General features: G+C 26.8%; 1 protein-coding gene across 4 annotated transcripts in view; it reads left to right on the top strand.

The window, feature by feature from the left end:
* The window catches only part of LOC124955154, a 30,274-nt gene extending 8,010 nt beyond the window's left edge, over window positions 1-22,264 (top strand). For 2 of the 4 annotated variants that reach the window (XM_047509136.1, XM_047509135.1), the window contains exons 2-6: window positions 1-135; window positions 1,194-1,360; window positions 17,651-17,787; window positions 20,060-20,236; window positions 20,888-22,264. The exon at window positions 1-135 is cut by the window's left edge. In XM_047509136.1, coding sequence (XP_047365092.1) covers window positions 58-135; window positions 1,194-1,360; window positions 17,651-17,787; window positions 20,060-20,236; window positions 20,888-21,048 — 720 coding nt within the window. In that variant the 5' untranslated portion in view covers window positions 1-57 and the 3' untranslated portion in view covers window positions 21,049-22,264. The remainder of the gene's footprint in view (window positions 136-1,193; window positions 1,361-17,650; window positions 17,788-20,059; window positions 20,237-20,887) is intronic. The other 2 variants (XM_047509137.1, XM_047509138.1) reach the window with 2 other exon arrangements.
* The last annotated feature ends 236 nt before the right edge of the window (window positions 22,265-22,500 follow it).

The raw sequence follows: 22,500 nt of genomic DNA, 5'->3' as shown, positions 1-22,500 counted from the left end.
ATGTTCGTTATGTCACACGACGATCGGAGAAGAACTAGTCCGTAAGAAGATCAGATAATGACGGAGTCTCCAACACCATCGACGAGCAAATGCCACGACGATAAATCCGATAAATCCGAGAAGGTGGTTTTTCTGGTAAATCGATTTTCGAATGTACTTTTGCGAGTTTTATATCTTTCGATAATTTAATCCCTGATTTCTACTTCAATCTCTCTCTCTCTCTCTCTCTCTCTCTCTTGAATTTCTAGAGCAGATATTTCAATTGAAGAAGAGAGAGAAAGAGAGAGAGAGAAAGCTCAAAATTAATAAGCGAAATAATACGATTTGTTATTATGTGTTTGATTTATCAGATTTAAAGTAATGATTATATATGAAATTGAATAAAAAATAATTATCTTGATGTTATTTTATTTTTAAAATTTAATGCATTAGAATATTATTTTTAATTGATTATAATTAATATATGAATGTCTTTAAAATTCATTTCACCATATGTTCAATCGTTTTCTCTGTCTCTCTCTCATATTTAGAATAAATATTTCAATTGAAAGAGAGAGAGGGAGAGAGAGAGAGAGAGAGAGAGAAATAAAAAATTAATAGATAATAAACGAAATAATCCGATTTGTTATCATGCTTTTGATTTATGACCGAAAATAATTATTAAGAAATTATAATTCTTAATCTTCTTTAATAGAATTTAATGTATTTATATATATGTATATATATATATATATATATATATTATTTGTATATAATCGATAAAATTAATATATGAATGTTTTAAAAATTTATTAATCAAGAAGTTTAAATTCTTATTATTTATAACAATTTAATTATTACGATAGAGAAAGAAATCGTTATGAAATATAATAAAAAATTGACCTTGATCTTGATCTTATCTAATAAAATGTAATAATTAAAATATTATGATAGAGCGAAAGAGAGAGATATGAATCAAACAGTAATACATAAATTTTCTTTTCCCCTTTTTTTTAAATGTGTCACATATCACGATATAAATTATTTAAATTATTTATAAGGATTAATTCGATCCAAGAAGAAAATATTAAAAGATTTTCAAACGGATTGTAGAGATAAAAAATTCAGATTAAAATCAATAAAGTAAAGGATATTATATGTGTATATAATGTATAGGTGATATAACTCGTGTCATTTTATTTCTTCTATTGCAGCAAATTCAGGATATAAACTGTCAGGTAGCACAATTTCGTGATCTCCTTATAAACGTCGGCCAACCACGTGACTGTCCAGAATTACGGGAGAAAATTCGAAAATTGCGAAGAAGCTGCGTTGAAGCTTGCAAGGGAACATCTCAACTTGTCCTGCCTCAAGTACGAAGGTATTTCGATTTTAATCTTCTTCGTTTTCTTTTCTTTTCTTTTTTTTTTTTGCTTATTCTTTTTTTTTCTCTCTTTTTGTACTTATCGAATCGTATTGTTATGCGAGAACGTATACATCGTTTGTGGGAGTATACATGCATACAGATTGAGAACTGAAAAGTTTCTATAAGAAATAAATCCAAAATTTCGCAAGATTAATTAGGTTTTTTTATTTTTTTATTTTTTTATTTTTTTTTTTTTTTTTTTTATTTTTTTTAATTCACCCAATATGTAACAAGAAATTGAACCTTTCTTTTCTTTTTTTTTTTTAAATCGTACTTTTTTAATTTTTTCCATTTGATTGTATTATTATTATTATTATTATTATTATTAATAAATTTTCATATTTAATAATTTTAATAATATTTTCATTATTTCTTATAATTACATTTGATCATAATTTTTTCACTGATATTTTATATATATATATATATATATATATATATATATATATATATATATATAATGATTCTTTTTGGCTGAATTAATTATGAATTATCATGATATTTCATATCTGCTAAGATTAAAAGAAAACTATTTCTCGTGGAATTGGAGTTTGTTTTTAGATTAATGAGATTTCAATTAACTTGGTAAATAGATTGGAAAATGTAAAGCTCTCTATCGCTTTTTTTTTTCTTTCTTTTTTTATTTAATTTAATTTTTTTTTTTTTTTTTTTTTTTTTTTTTTTTTAGCTCATTCGTTAATTTCTCCTCTTTATATTATATCCCGACAATATAATTTGACGATTTAAATGAAAGATTTTTTTTCGATAAAAATGCGAAACAATTCGAATCGATTCTCTACTCTCTTCTTATTCTTCTTTCCCCTTCTTTTCTTTTCTTTTTCTTCTCTTTTTATCCCTTTTCATCTATCTTTATCTCTATCTCTTTCTGTTGCGAACTATTGTATTCTAAAAAGAAAGAAAGAGAGAGAAAGAGAAAGAGAGAGAAAGAGAGAGAGAGAGAGAGAGAGAAAGAATTTACGAACGTACGCACATCGATAAGTTTCTCGGATAAATTATTGCTATAGTAACTTTCAAGCAGTGAAACGCAACACGCGATTCGATAGTTTCGACATACGACTAACATGAGAAATATATATATATATATATATATATATATATATATATATAGATATCTACTTGATTATTCATTTAAATTAATAATAATACGTGATAAACGTTTCAATGAATAAATAAAGTATTTTATTTAATTGGTTTTGGTATTCGTGTGAAAGATTTATTTCTCTCGTTTTCTTTTTTCTTCTTTTTCTTTTTCTTTTTTTTTTCTTTTTTCTTCTTCTTCCAACCATACGTTCGTTTGAGAATCGTTCCTCTTTTGTTTTTCTTTTCTTTTCTTTTCGTTTTTTTTCTTTTTTTTTTTTTTTTTTTTTTTTTTTTTTTTATCATTTCTTTCCCTTTTACAATTTTATTCATTCTACATATGTATGTACAATACATAGATATATAATAGGTTGGAACAATAGTTTTGAATGTTCTATGTTTCTTCTTTTCTTTTTTTTTTTTTTTTTTCCCCGGAGAAATTTTATTTACGAAATTCGTCGTACGGTACGGGTTAGGTTCATAATTTGGCAGTAATCTTTTTTTCTTTTTTTTTTCGTTTTTTTCTTTTTTTTTTTTTTTTTTTTTTTTTTTCTCCCCTTGTTTTTAGAAATGAACGCATGAAAGGAACATACGAAGGTTAACTTATTTTTCTTTCTCTTTCTTGTTTTATTTTATTTTTCTTTTCTTTTTTTCTTTTTTCTTTTTTCTTTTTTCTTTTCCTTTTTTTTTTTTTTTTCTGTTAACGAGATCATACGCTTTTCATTATATTCGCTCGATAACCAGCTTAACCTTCTCTATGAGAAAGTATTAAATCGTCTATGTCGAAAGTTTATTTAGTTTGGGAGATATTTCTGGTTTAATTTATTTCTAAGTAACGATATTACGGAGATGCGATTAAAATAAGTAAATACATAGTAATAGTACATAAGTAAATAATATTAACAAGGTATTGATGATTTTCAAAGTACATAAAGAATAATTCTTCGTGTTTATGATCTTCATTTTGTATATTAAATCTTTTTTTTTTTTTTTTTTTTTTTTTTTTTTAAATAAACAAATAAACATAAAAATGACATAATAATAATAATCAAAATTTGAATGACATCCGTTCTATTTACGACGTTATTATTACGTGAAGAAAGGGAAGAAAAAAAAATTTGCAATTAAAAAGTATTAAAAAAAATCGATTTTATTATAACAATATTATTGCAATGTTTAAACGAATAGAGAATAAAAAATGCTTGAAAACGGTATTTGTATCAAGTCTGTACGACTTTTCGTTCCGAAGATATCGCTTGCGAAAGTTTTTCATTCATAATTTGTGTACTACAGCTGTTCGTAGTAATAATAGTAGTAGTAGTAGGCCACCGTAAATTCTTGGAATTTATATAGGTTAGTGTGTCACTGAGCCAATTTTGAATGAAATTATATAGGTCAGTGGGTCAGCGTAAAATCTTTTATATTTGCATGTGAATATCTTCGAAACTAAAAGTCGTAGAGACTTGAATCAAATATCAATTTAAAGGGCAAAATTTTCTCTATTTTTTATTCTTGAAATGATTATTAATTAATCTATTTGTTTATAAAGAATTTATTATAAACAAATTCTTACGAGGAAAGTTCGTATCGTTTCGTGCGAAAGAAGGATATGCAAATTGTCACTGATTTACAAAACTTATATAAATTGATAATTGATAAACAAATGAATTTTTTTTAATAAGAGAAACAATTTTTTTCGTTTTTGTTTTATATTATTAATTAGTTTATTTTTTTTATTAACGTATGAATATCTTCGGAAGTAAAAGTCGTAGAGAGTTGAATCGAATATCATTTTGAAGGGCAAAATTTTCTCTATTTTTTGTTTTTAAAATGATTATTAATTAACAATTTGTTTTATAAACAATTCATTATAAACAAATTCTTACGAATTAAAATCATCTTATTTTGTGCCAATAAAAGGATTCAGTTTAAGAATTATATGAACTAATAAATAATTAATAAACGAATTGATTATTTTTTTTTAACGAACAATTTTTTTTTTTGCTTATTATTTAACAATCACGTCCTGTATTTACATGAGCATATCTTTGGGAGTAAAAGTCGTAGAAATGCGAATAAAGCGTCATTTTTAAGGGCAAAATTTTCTCTACTTGTTCATTAACACATTGTTAATAATTAATTAACAATTTGTTATAAACAATTTTGTTATAAACAAAGATAATAAAATTGAATTAAATTTATTACACGTTAGTATTAATTAAAAAATAAGATAAATTTTTTAATTTGCAATAAATAATTCTAATTACTAGATAGAATATCCAAAAAAAAAAAAAAAAAAAAAAAAGGAAAAGAAAAACAAAAAAGAGAGAGAGAAAAGAAAGAAAGAAAGAAAGAAAGAAAGAAAAAAAGCAAACGAATTAGAAAAAAAGAAAAAAAAGAAAAAAAAATTAAGTACCTTCTACAGTTTTACAACATTTACATACTTAAATCCAGAGCCGTGCGGTAGGATTCATTTAAATAATTTAATGAAAGAAACGAGTGTTTTTAATGTCACCTGTATAAATCGATTTTAATGAGATACAGGATCTAGACAATAAGGGAGAGTCCATGATATAAAGATAAAAGATAAAAGTATCTTTAAAAATACGTGAACCTTTTGTCATTACTGTCAATGTTCCTTCGTTCGTCGTGTCGCCCTTTGAAAAATTTTCTTCCGGAGGTTTGCACGACCTAATGAAAATCTTAATTTTTCATGGCCTCCTTTCTCTCAGACTCTTATTTTTTCTTTTTCTTCTTCTTCTTCTTCTTCTTCTTCTTCTTCTTCTCCTCCTCCTCCTCCTTTTCTTTCTATCTCATTGTCAGTACTCCATCTTCTTTATCCTCTTTTTCTTCTTCTTTTTTTTTTTTTTTTTTTTTTTTTTTTTTTAAGGTATAACAAAAGGGCGCGTTTATGCTCCGTTTTCTTTTTCTCTTTTCCAGACAATGAGATATGTTAATGTGTGTTTTATATTAACTCTACCTTTTTTCTTATTTCTTTCTTACCTCCCTCCCTCCCTCCCTCCCTCCCTCCCTCCCTCCCACCTCCTTCCCTCACCCATTTCTTTTTCTAAATCAAATAAATTCGATAATAGTAATAAATATATTAATGATATAGTAATAAATTCGATATAAATATATGATAATAAATAAAATTAGAAAACGTAGAATATTATCAATCTTGTTAGATGTAACTTTGAAATAAGAAATTTATTATAAATTACGTGAAATTCGAAATGTGACGTGTTCTTTTTTCTTTCTCTCTCTCTCTCTCTCTTTTTTTTTTTTGCAAATACAAAATTTGTAACAGACGTACGTGTTAATGAAAAAGAAAAAAAGAGAGAAAGAAAAAAAAGAAAAATACAATTAAGCAACAATCAATGTCAGTAAAATGTAATATGTGGGTATTGACTTTTGAGACATCCTATATATATATATATATATATATATATATATATATATATATATATATTTGTATAGTTGATGAGAATACGAGTATATTCAATCGAATAATCGGGGCATCGCGCCTGAGGTAACAATGGCTATGACGTATTACACGTTGAGTTAGTCTAATTGGATAGTCGTAGACTTTGCGGATTCTCTTTGTGTTCTACGTCCATCACAAATACGATTACTATATTACTCGATTTGTTTTTCCTCTTAACTACGAAAACAACAAAAAGTGTTACGACAACGAGTAAGACAATAATAAAAATGATAAGAGAGAAAAAGAGAGAGAAAAAGAGAGAGAGAGAGAGAGAGAGAGAGACAAAGGAGAAAAATAAAATGGACAAACTTCGTTCCACTTTCTAACAAAACGAAAAACTAATGATCGCCTGAAGTTTTCAAATATATATATATATATATATATATATATATATATATTAAATAATATTATATAGATATAGTATACTAAGAGACAGAACACTTTTTTTCTTTTTTAATTAACCACGATGAAAATGTTTTTCAACCGACCGCCTGATCAAGAGATAAAAAAGGAAAATAAAGGAAATAAATGGAGGAAATTGTACGGCCTTGTAAAAAGTATTATATTCGTACTATTGATAATATACGAGGATATATTGTTATATGTCTATTCGTTTTAATTCATAGATATTGCTTGAAATATATTTTTATTTTGATTCCCCTTTCCTCCATTATTGATATTTCGTTGCTTTCAATCGATTCTATTTGTTTCAAACGTTTTCAATTTATTAGTCTATAAAATACATACACAGAGATACACACATATATATATATATATGTATGTTTCGAAAAACAATATCAATCATAGTCTTTGTTTATTTTTTTTTTTTGCAGGAGTTAAAAATTTTCATCGTAAAATAAAAGATATATCTAATAAATGTAATATATATATATATATATATATATATATATGTATTTTTTTTTTATATATAAAATATTATTCGTATAATATATATAAAAATATATATGTTTATAGATAGATATTTCAAAAAGCAATAATAATAATAACAACAACGATAATAATTGTCGTTGTTTAAGAAAAGTTTGATATAAAAATAAATTCTCCCTAACTCATCTGTCCTTATTTGAAATTTTGAAAAAGGTACAAATTTACGATCAGTCGTGAAAAAGAAAAAAGGAAAGAAAAAAAAGAAAGGAGGGGGAGAAAAAAAACTTTGTATCACCTTGAAAGCTGTAAATAATTGAAGATTTATAGTACGAATTCCAGTCGGGTCCAGTAGTACATCTGGAAATATGTCATTCGCAGTGGCGTCAACTGTCATATGCAATAACAGTCGTAACCATTTGTATGCAGAGATGACGATCGTGTTATAGTGTGTAAATAACATTTCATAGATAGTAACAAATTATATCGCGTTATGTAACGCGACACATTCTATACTTGTGAAAGAAGAGATTGTCTAAAATAGATTTTTAATTAAGTTATGAACAATATCAGATAGATTATTGCGTAACAAATTTTACGTTACGTTCCGTCGACAATCATTTTTATTTTTATTTCTTTTAATCGTTAATTAAATTTATCATGAATAATAATTACAATGTAATATTTTAACGTGACAAACGTTGTAATATTATGTTGATAAAAATTCTTCATTCTTTTCATTAAGTACCGCAAAATCGATTAAATAATGTTTTGCGAGTTATGAGAACAATCATTTTTATAAAACTTACAATAATAATTTATATTCATATATATATATATATATATATTACCTACGCCTGGAGATAGACATCACTTTATACTTCGTCGATAATTACGGTTGCGTGCATCCCTATCGGTAACAAAGATATATATATATATATATATATATATATTCATTTTTAAGATCCCTGAAAGTAGGCTACCGCGTATTACCTGCGTGTATAGCGTTGTTGCCTATTGTAAGAAACTTTGAAAAACTTCTTCTTTTTTCTTTTTCTTTTTCTTTTTCCCTTCTTCTTCTTTTTTCTCTTAAATCGATTGACAACGTTAGGAATTATAATTGTCGATGAATTATTAAAACATATCATTGCGATTAGAAAATAATTTAAATTGAAAAGTATGGCGGATAGTTTCTCATAGATATATAAAAAAGAAAAAAAAAAAAAAAAAAAAAAAAGAAATCTTACAAGTGTTACTTTTTCGACAAATTGATATATATATATATAAATCAACTTTATGTAGGAACTCTTTTTCTTTCTCATTTTCAATGTAGATTTCGACTAACCGAAAATACATATACATACATATACATATATATGTGTATATATATATATATATATATTTCAAACTAGAAGATCTTATTTCTTTGTAGAACGGGTACAAATGAAATATATTCACGTAGGGAATCCCGAAGGACGAACGGGAGAAGGAGAAAAATATACATTTCTCGAAAGGACCAAAAATTGTTTCGCACCGGCTGGAGACCTAAACGTTCAATCGAATGTCCTCGATTACAAGCGATTTGCCGTAGAATTTATTCATGAATATAGCTTATTGGTATGCGTGCGTACGCTTTGTATATATGCATATGTATGTGTGTATATATATACACATATATATATATATATATATACATACATATGTGTATATAGACGTGTGTATAGTCCCATAGCTCACGTCAATTTCAGTAGTTCGTCCATGGACGAAACTGTCCGACATGGCTGATCGATCTTCGATCATTTTCACTTCATGTTTCATATAATTGAATTTTCTTTCACTAACCGAACAATATTTTCTTCACTTTTTATATCTTAAGTTAGTTATTATGTAGTTTTAATTGAACATTGTGTGTATATTCGATTCTACAATTATTAGTATTATTGATGAATAATTAATATAAAAATATATATATATATATATGTATATATATAATATATATATTACAGTATTATTGATTTATGTTGGTATAATTTATCATAGATTAGTATTATTTATATTATTATTTATTATTAATATTATTATTAATTAATTACTGGTATTATTCATTTACATCATTAGTATTATTTATTATTATTATTATTACCGATAGTATTCAATAAATAGTAATTTAGAATATTCTATGTCTGAAATTTATGTGAAAATATTTCGCATCGAAAGCGTAGATCAAATTTAGAATTTTATAATATTAATTTTTATTGATATTCTAATAAAAAGTGCGTAATAATTTATAATTTTTTCAATAGAAAAAACAATATAACGGCAATCGATATTATTATTGTTTAATGTGAGCTTTTATTCAACTGTAAAACTAAACACGCGAGCCAATGCGGAGTTATGCAAATAATATGCAAAGATCGCTTTTATTTATACGTTTTTTTCGAGATTAACAACCGGCCATGATGACTTCTATCCGTTATACGCTAATGTGTATTACGTTCAAGGGTTGCATAGTGTAAAGGGGCATTAGAAGAAGAAAAAAAGAAAAAAGCTCGAAACTATCTAGATTACTACTACTCTACGACTACTTTTAATTTTCTTTTCTCTACGTATATAATTATACGTTTTCGCGATTTAGTGTAAGTAAAATTTATGATTTTTCGCGTGACAAAGTAAGACCAGGAGAGTTCCATGTATCGTGGCCTATTTTTAAAATTTAAGATTGACATTAGAGATAAGATACGTAATTTATTTCACTAGTCGATAAATATTCTAATCTCTGTCTATTAGAAATTTCTTTCAATGACAATTGAAATTCTTTTAAATGTATAAATTATTTTTCACGTAATATTAATTTTTTTTTCTTTTTTTTTTTTTTTTTTTCTTCAATACGTACGTAAACATTACTCTCATAGTTTTGTTTACATTAGAAATTAACAAGTTCGTTCTAACGGTAATATTATTTGTTTGAATAAACAATCATTAAATATAAGTTTTAAATATGAACATTTGTAAATATCGTAATTATATGATCGTGGTTATGCACGAAGACGTATATATATGTAGATATATTTATATATAATGTATATACATCATGTATGGTAAATTTGCTCCTAAAATTTGTTTCTATGTATCTCAAATAACCCGGGATAAGTTAAACGTTAATTTTCAGTATCGACAAACTCACATATTTACTTGTCATTTTTCTTTGTTGAATTTTGTATTACATAGGAGAGAAAGAGAGAGAAATATTTTGAATGACGGCTTAAATAAAGATATATATATATATATATATATTTAACGATAAATTTACTCAAATATTCATCTACGTTATTTGTAATATAACTTTGGACAAAGTTACAAATTAATATTTTACTGTTCGGTTGAATTTCGGTCGTGTTGAAACTCGTTGAAGCATAACCTACTACAACTTGCCACTTATTTTTTTCTTTCTTTTTTTTTTTTTTCTTCTTCTTCTTCTTCTTTTTACCTTCTTCTCGTCCAATTTTAAACATTAAGACATGACGGCTGTTAAAAAAGTTATTTTCATTTCTATCTGTCGAGTATAGCAATGTACTGACTCGATTTTAAAGTAACCCATCCATAACTCACCGGTCCGTGACTGTATTTGGATCTGGATTTCAGTTTGGAGAACATTAAATGTCTCTTGAATTTAAAATAGTATAATAACTGAAAAGTTTTCGTTTTCAATATTATAATATTACGTTGATTTAATATACAGAATTAGTCAAAATAGTTTTATCAATTATTTCGATAATCAATTGCTCCGATTTCGAGATATTCTACTTCGTACATTTCTACGATCGATAATATTTCAATCGAGGGAATATAATTTTGTGATAAATATGAAAGGGAAAGAAAAAAAAAAAAAAAAAAAAACAACAAAAACAACGACATTTAGTCCAAATGATCTTGAAAAAGAATAAGATCGATATTCGTGATAATCTAAGAACATCTGATCTTATTTATAAACTTTTTTGGTTTATTCTTTCACACCCCCTCCCCCGATTCTGAAGTTATAAAGATATAGACGAGTTGTACTCGAGTATTTAAATTTTCATGTTGTACATAGAACACATACCAGTCATAGACATCTGTGTTCCTTTGCAGTATGTACCTCGTGAAAGAACATTTACGATATTATATAATCTGGAAACAGAGAACGAGAGCAAAAGAGAAAGAGTGAGAGAGAGAGAGAGAGAGAGAGGTTGGGAGGAAGGAAGGGTCGTCGGGGTCGTTTGGGCAAACGGAAGAAAATTCGAGTTTGCAGGGAGTTAACTTCACGGTTCGTAACTTTCAACGTTGTTGGTTCGACTCTGTTGGTAACTCGTTTAAACGCATACGGCAAGCTCTCTGAACGTTCGCATAAACGCGAGAAAACTGAGAAAATTTCAACTTGAACCAATAAATGTATCTGTATGTATGTGTATGTAATTTTCTGAATATATATATATATATATATATATATATATATAAATATGTGGGTGTATATATTATTTAAACGTGTCAATGATCATGTAAATATTCATTTGTTGGAAACAATCAAAAAATTTTATCGTTGAACGATCAACGATAATAATTCGATAAAATATATTTGCACGTATTTTGTACGTACACATGTATGATCACATGTACGTACACATGTTAAATCGTTTTGTATCTGATCATTGTTATATAATTCGATTTAAAGGTTAACACTTTTACTTTTCTTTTTTATAATCTCACGTTGATCGGTCGAAAATGGTCTTCTTTCATGCAAAATGGGAGAAAAAAAAAAAGAGAAAAAAAAAGAGAAGGAAAAAATAGAAAAGGAAGAAAAAGAAAAAGGAAGAAAGAAAGAAACAAAAAAAGAAAGAAGGAAACAGAAGAGGAAAAAAAAAGGATATAAATATGGATAAACTACGAATGTTAAAACGTATATATATATATATATATATATATATATATATATATATGCGTGAAAATGTGTGTGCATGCATAAAAATGCATAAAAATGCATATGTAACGTATGTATATGTATATATATATATATATATATGTATTATCTATCTCCTTTTCTTTTTTTTTTTCTTTTTTTTTTTTTGTCGTCGTCGAAGCAGATCGAAGAGAAAAGTCCTTCATTTTTTTAACGGTGTCGAGTAGACCCTTCGCTACACTTGAGAATAAGAATCGATCTATGTATGTCCTATTTCGACATAATCGATTATTCCCACGGACTATATAGTTATATAAGAGGGATGATTGCGCGTAGAGGAGTCACGAGGTTTGCCGCGTAACCTATGAGAACCGTAAAAGACGACACAAAAGGACATGAATAATGGAATGGAGAGAGAGAGAGAGAGAGAGAGAGAGAGAGAGAGAGAGAGAACGGGTAGAGTTTAACTGTTAAGTATAAAATAGTAGTCAACCTTGACCGTTTGAATTAAAGTTCGGAGTCTTTACGACGAGGAACGTTGGAGAAAAGGAAAAAAGAAAAAGAAAATAACATAAAGTCGACCAAGGAGAAGAAATATGAAAAACTTTATAAAGAAAGGGAAAAGTAAGGAAGAAGAAAATGAAAGTGAATTATGAAAAATTGAAGAAGGAGTTGAAGAAGGTCTAGAGAAATTGTTTAATAAAAAAAAAAAAAAAAAAAAAGAAGAAAAGAAAAACATGTGCATGTGTATATGTATATATCGATTTGGCCGATAAGTATAATGTTCTAATTTTTTATATATTTCTTTTCATTATTTATATATATATATATATATATATATATATATATATATAAATAAATAATTTTTTTTTTTTTTTAATTGAAAATATTTAATACTTCACATAACGTTTATATTTATTTAATATCTAAATAAATATAAACGCTATATGATAATTTTTCTTTTTTTTTTTTTTCTTTTCTTGAACATCCTTAATACTTCGTATTTGTAATAAACAACGTAAATATTTTTTTCAATTGAAAATATCGACATTATTTATTGGCCAATCCAATATAAACATATATACATATATATGTATGATTATAAGGGTGAAAAGGATGAGATTAAAGGATAGAAACTAAGTATAAGTGAAATACGAATGTTATCTTTATTTTTAATTTAATCAGTTAATGGATATTAACAGATCAAAAGTTTTTAAATGATCATAAAAATAAATTGCTCATTTGGGGGGGGGGGGAGGGATGTTTTAGTCTATCCTATTTTCTTTATCGTTAAAACTGAAGATTTAGTTTGTAATAATGTGATTTTAAATAGGAGTCTTAAAAGTTTCGAAAAAATTTAATTGTTTTCTTTCTTTCTTTTCTTTTTCTTTTTCTTTTTTTTTTTTTTTCTTTTTTTTTGTAAGTCACGAAAAGAACCTCTTTGGCGTTCTTCACCCTCTATAAAAATCCCCCTCTTTCAAACCATAAAATCCTTTTTTCTTTCATCTCTCTTCTCATTTAAAGACCTCTCTCTCTCTCTCTCTCTCTCTCTCTCTCTCTCTCTCTTTCTCTTTCTCTTTTTTTAACGAATTCTTTGCGAATCCTCGAAGAGGATTTTGATGTTTCCCACTTGGGAGAAGAACTTTTCTTCTTCAATGTCTCTCTTATAAAAGAATATGTAAAAAAAAAAAAAGAAAAAGAAAAGGAAAAAAAAGGAAAGAAAAAGAAAAAGGATAAAAAAGAAAGAAGAGGGGGAAAAAAAAAGAAACGGAAAGGAGAGAATAGAAAAAAGAGAATAGAAAAGAGAAGGAGGAGGAAAAAGAGGAAGAAACGTTATGTATTAAGGAATCGTATTGACCGTGAAGGATAAGGAAGAAGAAGAAGAAGAAGAAGAAGAAGAAGAAGAAGGAGGAGGAGGAATGAATGAAAAGGAAAAAGAAAAAAAAAAAAAGAAAAAGGGAGAGAAAAAAGGAAGAAAAGCAAGAGTTTGAAAAAGAAATGAAGAAAAAAGGAAAATCCTTAACGAGTACGGATTTCTTCTATCTCTTATATAGTGTATTAGTGAAGAAAAAAAAAAAAAAAAAAAAGAAGAAAAAAAAAAGGGGGAGAAAAGGTTCTTCTTCCAACGATCGTACCCTTTGACCTCTCCAAGCCCTTTTTCGAGCTCGATATCGCGAAAGACCGGAAAGAGAAAAGACGAAGAAAGCTTCGTAGGTAGGAAGACGTCGGCGTAAAAGTTTTTTTATTTCTCTTTTTCTTTTTCTTTTTTTCGCTGGCCTTTCTCTCCCTGCCTCCCTTCCACCCTTCTCTTAACCACGTTCAGTCGTAGAGAGAGAGAGAGAGAGAGAGAGAGAGAGAGAGACTATTTCTCTTGTAAGTCTCTTTTTTTTTATTTTTTTTTTTTTTATTACGTAGAAATCTCTCTCTCTCTCTCTCTCTCTCTCTCGCTCTCTCGCTCTCTTTGTATGTGTTTACGATACGGACAGTTCTTGTGTTCGTTTCTCGTTAATTTCGCGTCGTTGAAAATGTTTTTGTCATTCTCGCCAGAGAGAGTGAGAGAGAGAGAGAGAAAGAGAGGGGATGAAAAGCAGTCGGCATTTTTTTTCTTTCTTTACTGTTTTTCTATTTTTTGTTTTTTTTTTTTTTTTTTTTTTTTTTTTTTTTTTTTTTTTCTTATTTTTATTTTTTTTTTTTTTTTTATTATTATTTTTTTTTTTATTTTTTTTTTTTTTCGTAATAGATCTCTTACGTCTTACGTAGATCTCGCGTTTCTCTTTTTCTCTCTCGTAAGAAATGAAATGGTCTACCGTAGAAACATCTTTTTCTAACGTTGGAACGTCTCTATACTCAGAATTATTTATTTTCTTTTTGGCCCAATTATGCGAGCGTGTATGTGTGTGTGTGTGTGTGTGTGTGTGTGTGTGTGTGTATATATACTTTGGTTATATATTATTTATAAGTCGTATCTTTTGGTACATGTATACGTACAGTGCGAGTCTAGATAATATGAAAAATTAATTACTATTTCGAGATCATTTGCGATAACGCGTTTTCTTTACAAATAATAAAATTATTTATAGATAAAATTTATCTTTTGATAGATGCATATACGATGCGAGTTTGATAAAAGAATATTTTACGTATTCGAATTAATTTCTTTACTTTTTTTTAAATGTTTAATAATTATTTTCTAACATTTATATTACTTTTTATTTGAATTATAATACATGTATATATATATATATGATCAATATTATAACAAAAGAAATATCGACGAGTTTATATATAATCGATATTATCGTTTTTGATATTATTAAAAAAAGAAATATATATATATATATATATATATATTTACAAAACAATAAATTTTCTTCTCTGTCAAACGGAACGAGAGAAAGAAAAAGAAAAAGAATTAGAGAGAAAGAGAGAGAGTGAGAGAGAGAGAGAGAGAGAGAGAGAAAATGTATTATAAAAAAACGTTTATGTTTATAAAAACAAACGTTTATGAAAAAGCATTCCCAGAGTCACTAATCTCATTGAAGTATTTTGAAGAATTCAAAATTTATTCTTAACTAAAAATATAATAATGATCGTAAATAGGGGGTAGGATAGAAAAAGGGAAAGGAAAAAAAAAAAGAAAGAAAGAAAACAAAAAAAAAAAAAAAGAATGGAAGATAAAGGAGAAAAATGTGAGCAGTCAGTAACAAATAAGCGAGCGACCGAGCGAGCGAGCAAGCAAAATCAAATGGGCTTTGAAAGTTCCCTACGAATTTATGGAAGCGTAAACAGTCTTGTTTTCATATTAAAATTAATTGAATTCCACTGCTTCATCTTTCTCTCTCATTCCCCCTTCCCCATTTCTCTCTCTCTCTCTCTCTCTTTTTCTCACACATACACACACACACACACACATTCGCTTGACACACATTCATTTTAAACGAAATCCTACGTTAATGTAACAAAAAAGAAAAATAGAAAACAAACAAAAAAATGGTGCACGTGAGAACAGAAAGAGGTTGAGGGAAAAGGAGATTGTGAGATATGCCTTGGAATCACTATGATTATGATAAATTCGATGTTTATGGGAAAGGAAAAAAAGGACGAAAAAAAAAAAAAGAAAAAAAAAAAAGAGAGAAAAAAACGAAATTGAAGATAGAAAGTGAAAAAGAAAGGAGGACATGTTTTTGATTTGTACAGACGAATATTTGAATGCTCGTGAAAAAAATAACGCGAGAGAAAGAAAGAGACAGAGAAAAAGAGGAAACTTTTATCTTAACGATTTTGCTCGTAGCTTATCGTTAGCGTGATAGAAACGTTTAGGTGGAAACTATAATCGACTTCTTCGTTCACGCGATACTTAGAAAAGTATTATAAATCGTTAGACATCAAAGAACAGAGATTGTTATTTATTATTATTATTATTATTATTATTATTATTATTATTATTATTATTATTATTATTATTATTATTATTATTATTATTACTTTTCGATGATTTCAATGTGATATTTTATATGTATATGAGTATGAATGACGGATCGAATTGATGGACAACTTTATCGCGTACTAATATTCGAATAAAAAATTAAATATTTGAACAAAAAAAAAAAAAGAAAAAAAAAAGAAAAGAAAAGAAAAGAAAAAAAAGAAGAAGAAGAATAAGGAAAATACATGCAAATTATTTTAATATCGAAAAAAAAGAAAGTAAGTCTAATGAATTAATATATAAATTGTATATAATAAATTGTTCTAAAGATTTCATATAATAATATATAATGAATTAATACGAATGATATTAAATTATTATTAAATCGTAATGAATTATATGGAATAAATGGAGAGAAAAGTTATATTGAAAATAAAATGAATATGGCAAAACTTTGAAATAAAAGTGTATTTAACTTCGATCATATATTTCGGTATATTTCTTTCTTAATCTGAGAAAATACAGGTCTGTGATCAAAAGAACGAAGAAAAGATGGTACGCGAGAAGGAGAAAGAGAGAGAAAGAAAAAAAGAGAATGAAAAAGTCAATTGTAATTAGTTCAACGTCAACGCTCTTAATTATTGCTCGAACATTGGCAATTACGTTTTTCAAGTAATTAGCCGTCTGAGCATGATACCGAATCGAAGAAACTGTTTCTAAGAAAAATGGCGACATATTGCGAATCAAGACAATATGGTTTCTCTTCTTCTTCTTCTTCTTCTTTGATTTAAATAGAAAGAAGAAATAAAAGAATCAAAAAAAAAAAAAAAAGAAAAGAAAAGAAAAAAGAGAAAAAAAGGAAAGAAAAACTATTTTATTTTACTTCAATTTTATTTATTTATTTATTTATTATTTTTATGAATATTATTATTATTATTATATCTCTTTTTTTTTTTATTAATTCGTTTTCTTCGAAATATTAATGAATTTATATTTTATTCAATCAATTCTCATATCTTGCTAATATCGTCTTCTTCTTTTCAGATTATAAAACCACAATCTTAAGAACTTTCTAGCCATCCTCGATAATCGAATGAATTTTTTGTTCTACGTAAAAAAAGATTACATTTTTTTCCTTTTAAAAATGAAGGTTTTTTTTTCTTTTTTTTTTTTTTTCAATTGCGATCATACGTATCGCATAGATATATAGATAAACAAATATTTAGGATTTGGTTCAATAATGGTATTACGTTTTCGATAATAATTATATGAACAAATAACCGCGATACGATTGTAACATAGTTTACATAAGGGCATTATATTCTCCCTTAACGTATTAAATTGATAATATTGTTAACAAACTGAACGGTTCGTAGATTTAATCGTGGCATATATTGATTTAAATTCCGTAATTTCTAGCGCGATGGATGTTGGAATACCAGCGGATAGTCCAAATTTGGTCCTATTATTCTTCGTAACGCAATTGTTCCTTCGTGAATTGTCGAAGAGTAAAAATCTGATAAGAATTGTACCGATGGATATGTCTGGATATTTTGGTAAGTATTATATATGATATATATATTTTTTATATGATGATATATTTTTTTTTTTTTTGACAAAAATATCACTTTCCTTTTCTACGTTCGATTATCATATCGATAAGAAGGAATTGAATTTTTTTTCTTTCAATTTATTTATTCTGTTTTTTCTTTTTTTTTCTTTTTTTTTTTTTTTTTTTTTTTTTTTTTTTTTTTTTTTTTTTTCTGGTACATTTCAATCGTATACACTTATAAAATTTCATGTTCCTTTCTAATTGATAATTAATTAAAAGAACAAAATTAACGAAAGAAGAAGGAAAAAAGTAAGAGCATAAAATCAACAGTTCAATTATTTTTATTCTATTATCAATTATTACGAGAAGAAAAGTTTCTAATTCTTTTTTTTTTTTCTTTTTGTTCGGACAATCACACACATTAGATCTTTATTCATTCAATGAAATTAAGATACGAACTATATTAAGATCATAAAATCAATGAAAGAAAATCTGAATTGATTTAACGTGTATTAAAGACGACGATCGTAATAATTTGAGAGGGAATATATCAGTTAGGTATGACATCAACGAACGCAATGTCACTTTGGTTGACTCAATCAGGTGTTATCGAGTTGCAAAGCGCAAAGGTAAACTCAAGCTTCAACAGATGTTAAAGGCAGTACAGCCCCTTTGATCTAAACAGTCTCACTTACTCAGCTCCTAATTTACTTTATAGACATATAGTACTTCAAATCAACACGCTACGAAACCGTCATCTTGTAATATAAATATGATACGTGATTTATATATTATAAATAAAAAAAAAAATATATATATATATATACATATATATTTTTTTTTTTGTATTTCGTTAATATAACGTTTAAAAAAATTTTCATCAAATTAATTAATGTTAATTTTTATTCCATTTATTTATAATCTATCTTTATGTTATTTTATATTTATAAAGTATCTCTCTCTCTCTCTCTCTCTCTCTCCCTCTCTCTCTTTCTTTCTTTCTGTTTCATCAAATTTTATATTTTATTTTATATTCTAATTTCTTGACATATATTATATTTTCTCAATATTCTTATCATTTTACATATACAAGTTTATGCATATACGTGTTTAAATTTATTGCATATTAATAACAATAATAATAATAATAATAATAATAATAATAATTTTTCTAACAAATCTGAAAGATATTGACGATAAAGAAATTTTTTTTCTCGTTCGAAGACAAACTTTCTCTTTCTCTCTCTCTCTCTCTCTCTCTCTCTCTCTCTCTCTCTCTCCCTCGTTCTCTCTCTTTCTCTTTCTCAACTTCATTATCGAAATTCTAGGCACGAGTTGCACGTAATTCGATCGTTTCCCAATTATTTACAGTCGATAGTACCTTATCTCACGAACGTAAATAAAGAGAAAGATAGAGAGATAGAGATAGTGATAAAGATAAAGAGATTGAGAGAGAGAGAGAGAGAGAGAGGGAGAATGAGAGAAAGTTCCTTCGATAGAAGTAGCATAGAAAATTCGATTGTCTCTAGCAAATCCCATGGAACATTAAGAGAAAGTTAAAGTATTACTATCGAACAATTTTAATTTGATACGTAATTATCAATTTAATCAAAGCACAAACATCTTTATTTTAAAACAGTTCGTTAAACGTTTCCTTTCTAATACATTTCTTTTCTAATTTATATTTATCCTACGACATACACGTAGAATAACAATTTGTTATATTTGTATAATAATTAAGATATTAAAAGATATAAATTAATGTGCTACGTGTTAGATGTAAATGAAAAGAAAAAGAGGGGATGAAAAAATTAACCAAAAAAAGAAAAGAAATATATAGCGTCTTTTATTGTCAATAATAATAATAATAATAAAAACAAAATACTAGTTTGAATTTTGAATTTTGGAATTTTTAATCTATAAATTTTAATCTACAAAAACACACGTAGCATCAATTATTATATATATATATATATATTTATTTATTTATTTATTTATTTATTAATATACAATCTATAATAAGATCATACAATTCTTTTCACAAATACTACATTCAATTTTTTGCATGTACAATGTAATTTGAAAAACGTAAAGTTTAATAAGATTTGGAACGTGAAAGGAAAACAAAGCGAAACGAAACGAAGAAAAATGAAAAAAAGAAAGAAAAAAAAAAAGAAAAAGAAAAAAGAAAGAAAGAAGAAATTAAAGAAGTATCGAAAGAGTATAAGGATAAAAATTTGGAAGGACAATATTTTTATTTTTCGATAATATTTCAGAGAGCAGAGCGGGACCGTCGAATATAGGCAACGTTATCTCTCAGATCCTGTTATGCAAGCAGATCACGCCCGACTTCAACGAGGAGGAATTGTGCAGCATCAAAAAGGATTCCGAAGAGATAGGTGCACTGATCGCTGAGTTACAGGAATTCATGCCCCAATCCGAGGCTGATACAGGTATGCCAATCTCTACTACAGAGATTGTGTAGACTCTCGATCACTTAATAATACCATCATTGCAATCCTAATCGGCTTGATTTTGTAGTAAGGATTAAATGATCGAATATGGGACACACGTTTCTTCCATTATCCTTTTTATCTCTCTCTCTCTCTCTATCTGTCTCTATATATATATATGTATATATATATATATCTCTATTCTCTATCTATATCTCTATTTCTCTTTATTTATCGTTAAATAATTCTCTAACATTAAATAATATAACGATGACTTTTTATATAAATAATTACGTCGAAGTTAATTTAATGACAAATCAATGTGGTTTTTTTTTTTCTTTTTTTTTTCAATAATAAAAATATTATTATAAGTAAATTATAACGAAATGTTGAAATTATCAATTAATAAAATAAAGAAATTAAATGATCTCTTTCTCTGTCTCTCTCTCTCTTTTTTTTTTTTTTTTTTTTTTTTTTTATGTATCTTCTTACTCCTTTCTTTTCGTAAATTTCTTCCATCCTGCGTATAATATTAAACATTTATAGCTTATTTCTTTCGTTTTTTTGTTTATCTTTCTCTCTTTCTTAATTTATCGTTCTCATTGTTGTTGTTGTTTTGTTTTTTTTTTCTTTTTTTTCTTTTTTTTGCAGAAAAATGTGTGGCCCTACAGGAAGCCGGAAATCGCGTAACTCGTAACAATGGCGGACGAAAAGTGAATCGATGGAATACTAGCAACAGATCGCGACAATCCTCCTACTGTCGCTGTGGTTTCAAGTTTCTCTGTTGTACCGCCAGAACGAATTACATTTGAGATTTGCAGAATGGGTTGTAGCAGTGAAGGGCTTCCACCTGAAGAACTATCGAAGAAGAAGAAAAAAGTAGTAGAAGCAATCAACTCTCGTTCAATTTAATTTAATTTCTTTTTCATTTTCTTTCCTTTTTTTTTTTTTTTTCTTTCTTTTTCTTTCTTTTCTCCTATTCTTTCATATCCTTCATTCACTCTTCGCGAGTGCATTTCTCGCTTCATATTTTTTATATGTTTATTTATTTCAAAAATTAAATCCAAAAATCTTTTACAAATTCATGTTTTACGTTTCTTTATCTTTCATTTACACAACAAAACTTTGTATCACCAAAATAATTCTACATCTCTATCGTATATCTTTCTAATATTTCAATGAATTTATTATCTTTTTCTTTTATTTCCTCTTCTTCTTAATTATATGTATTTTTAACTAATATATAAGAACAGTCGATCGTTTAATTATTAATGAATATTTAATAATGTACATTATATGTAAGTACATATATATTTGAAAATTCGCGCGATCGCCATCTTGATTTATATTATCAAGCGACCGACCAATGAGAAACGATTTCGATCTAATTCTTAAAATATAGAAAGTATGCCGCACTGAATTTCCCTGATTTAGATCTATATCGATATTTATTTTTCGAATCTTTCAATGAATTTATTATATTTCTATTAATATCTTTCTAATTTATATATGAAAACAGTTAATGGATTTTAAATAATATTTGCTATATATAAGTACGTGCTTGAAAATTCGCGCGATTATCATCTTGGTTTTGTATTATCGATCGACCGACCAATGAGAAACGATCTCGATATAACCCCTAAATTAAATGAAAATATGTCGCACACGACGCGTTTCCTGAATTATTCGATACGTTAATAAGTTAATAAGTTGATGATTTAGAAAACGAGAGTATGGCCTTTGATAAAGAAAAATAGAAGAAAAAGAAAGGAAAAAAGCGAGGATCTCCCGTTAAAAATAATCTTTGGATATAAGTGTGTCTAAAGAGAAAAAGCAAATGATAAAACAAAGAAATGAAAGAATGTAAAGAAGAGGTGTTAATGATTAATCGTTGAAATTGTCAAGTGAAAAAAAAAGAAAAAAAAACAAAATCTCTTAATTTATGCGAGTATAGTAATAGTAATAATAGACAATTATTATCGATCGATATATTAAAACAAACGCGTTATATCTATGTACGATATAATTATTATTGCAAATATTTCATGGTGGCGTGGCGGGGAGGGGGGGAGGGTTCGGAGAAAAGAAAGGAAAGTTTTACACGAATACAATGGAGAAAAAGAAAGGCAAAAAGAAATATATCGATCATGGCGTATCGCGTTCTAAAGAAAAAAAAAAAAAAGAAAAAGGAAAAGAAGAAAAACATAAAACGAAAGAAAGAAGATCGGAATAATAACGACGAAGGAGAAATAATTCCAGAGAGA

This window comes from Vespa velutina, chromosome 17 (assembly GCF_912470025.1).
Source record: "Vespa velutina chromosome 17, iVesVel2.1, whole genome shotgun sequence".
NCBI classification, from domain to species: Eukaryota; Metazoa; Arthropoda; class Insecta; order Hymenoptera; family Vespidae; genus Vespa; species Vespa velutina.
The sequence above is the reverse complement of the archived record's forward strand: the minus strand, read 5'-3'. Positions and strand labels throughout refer to the sequence as shown.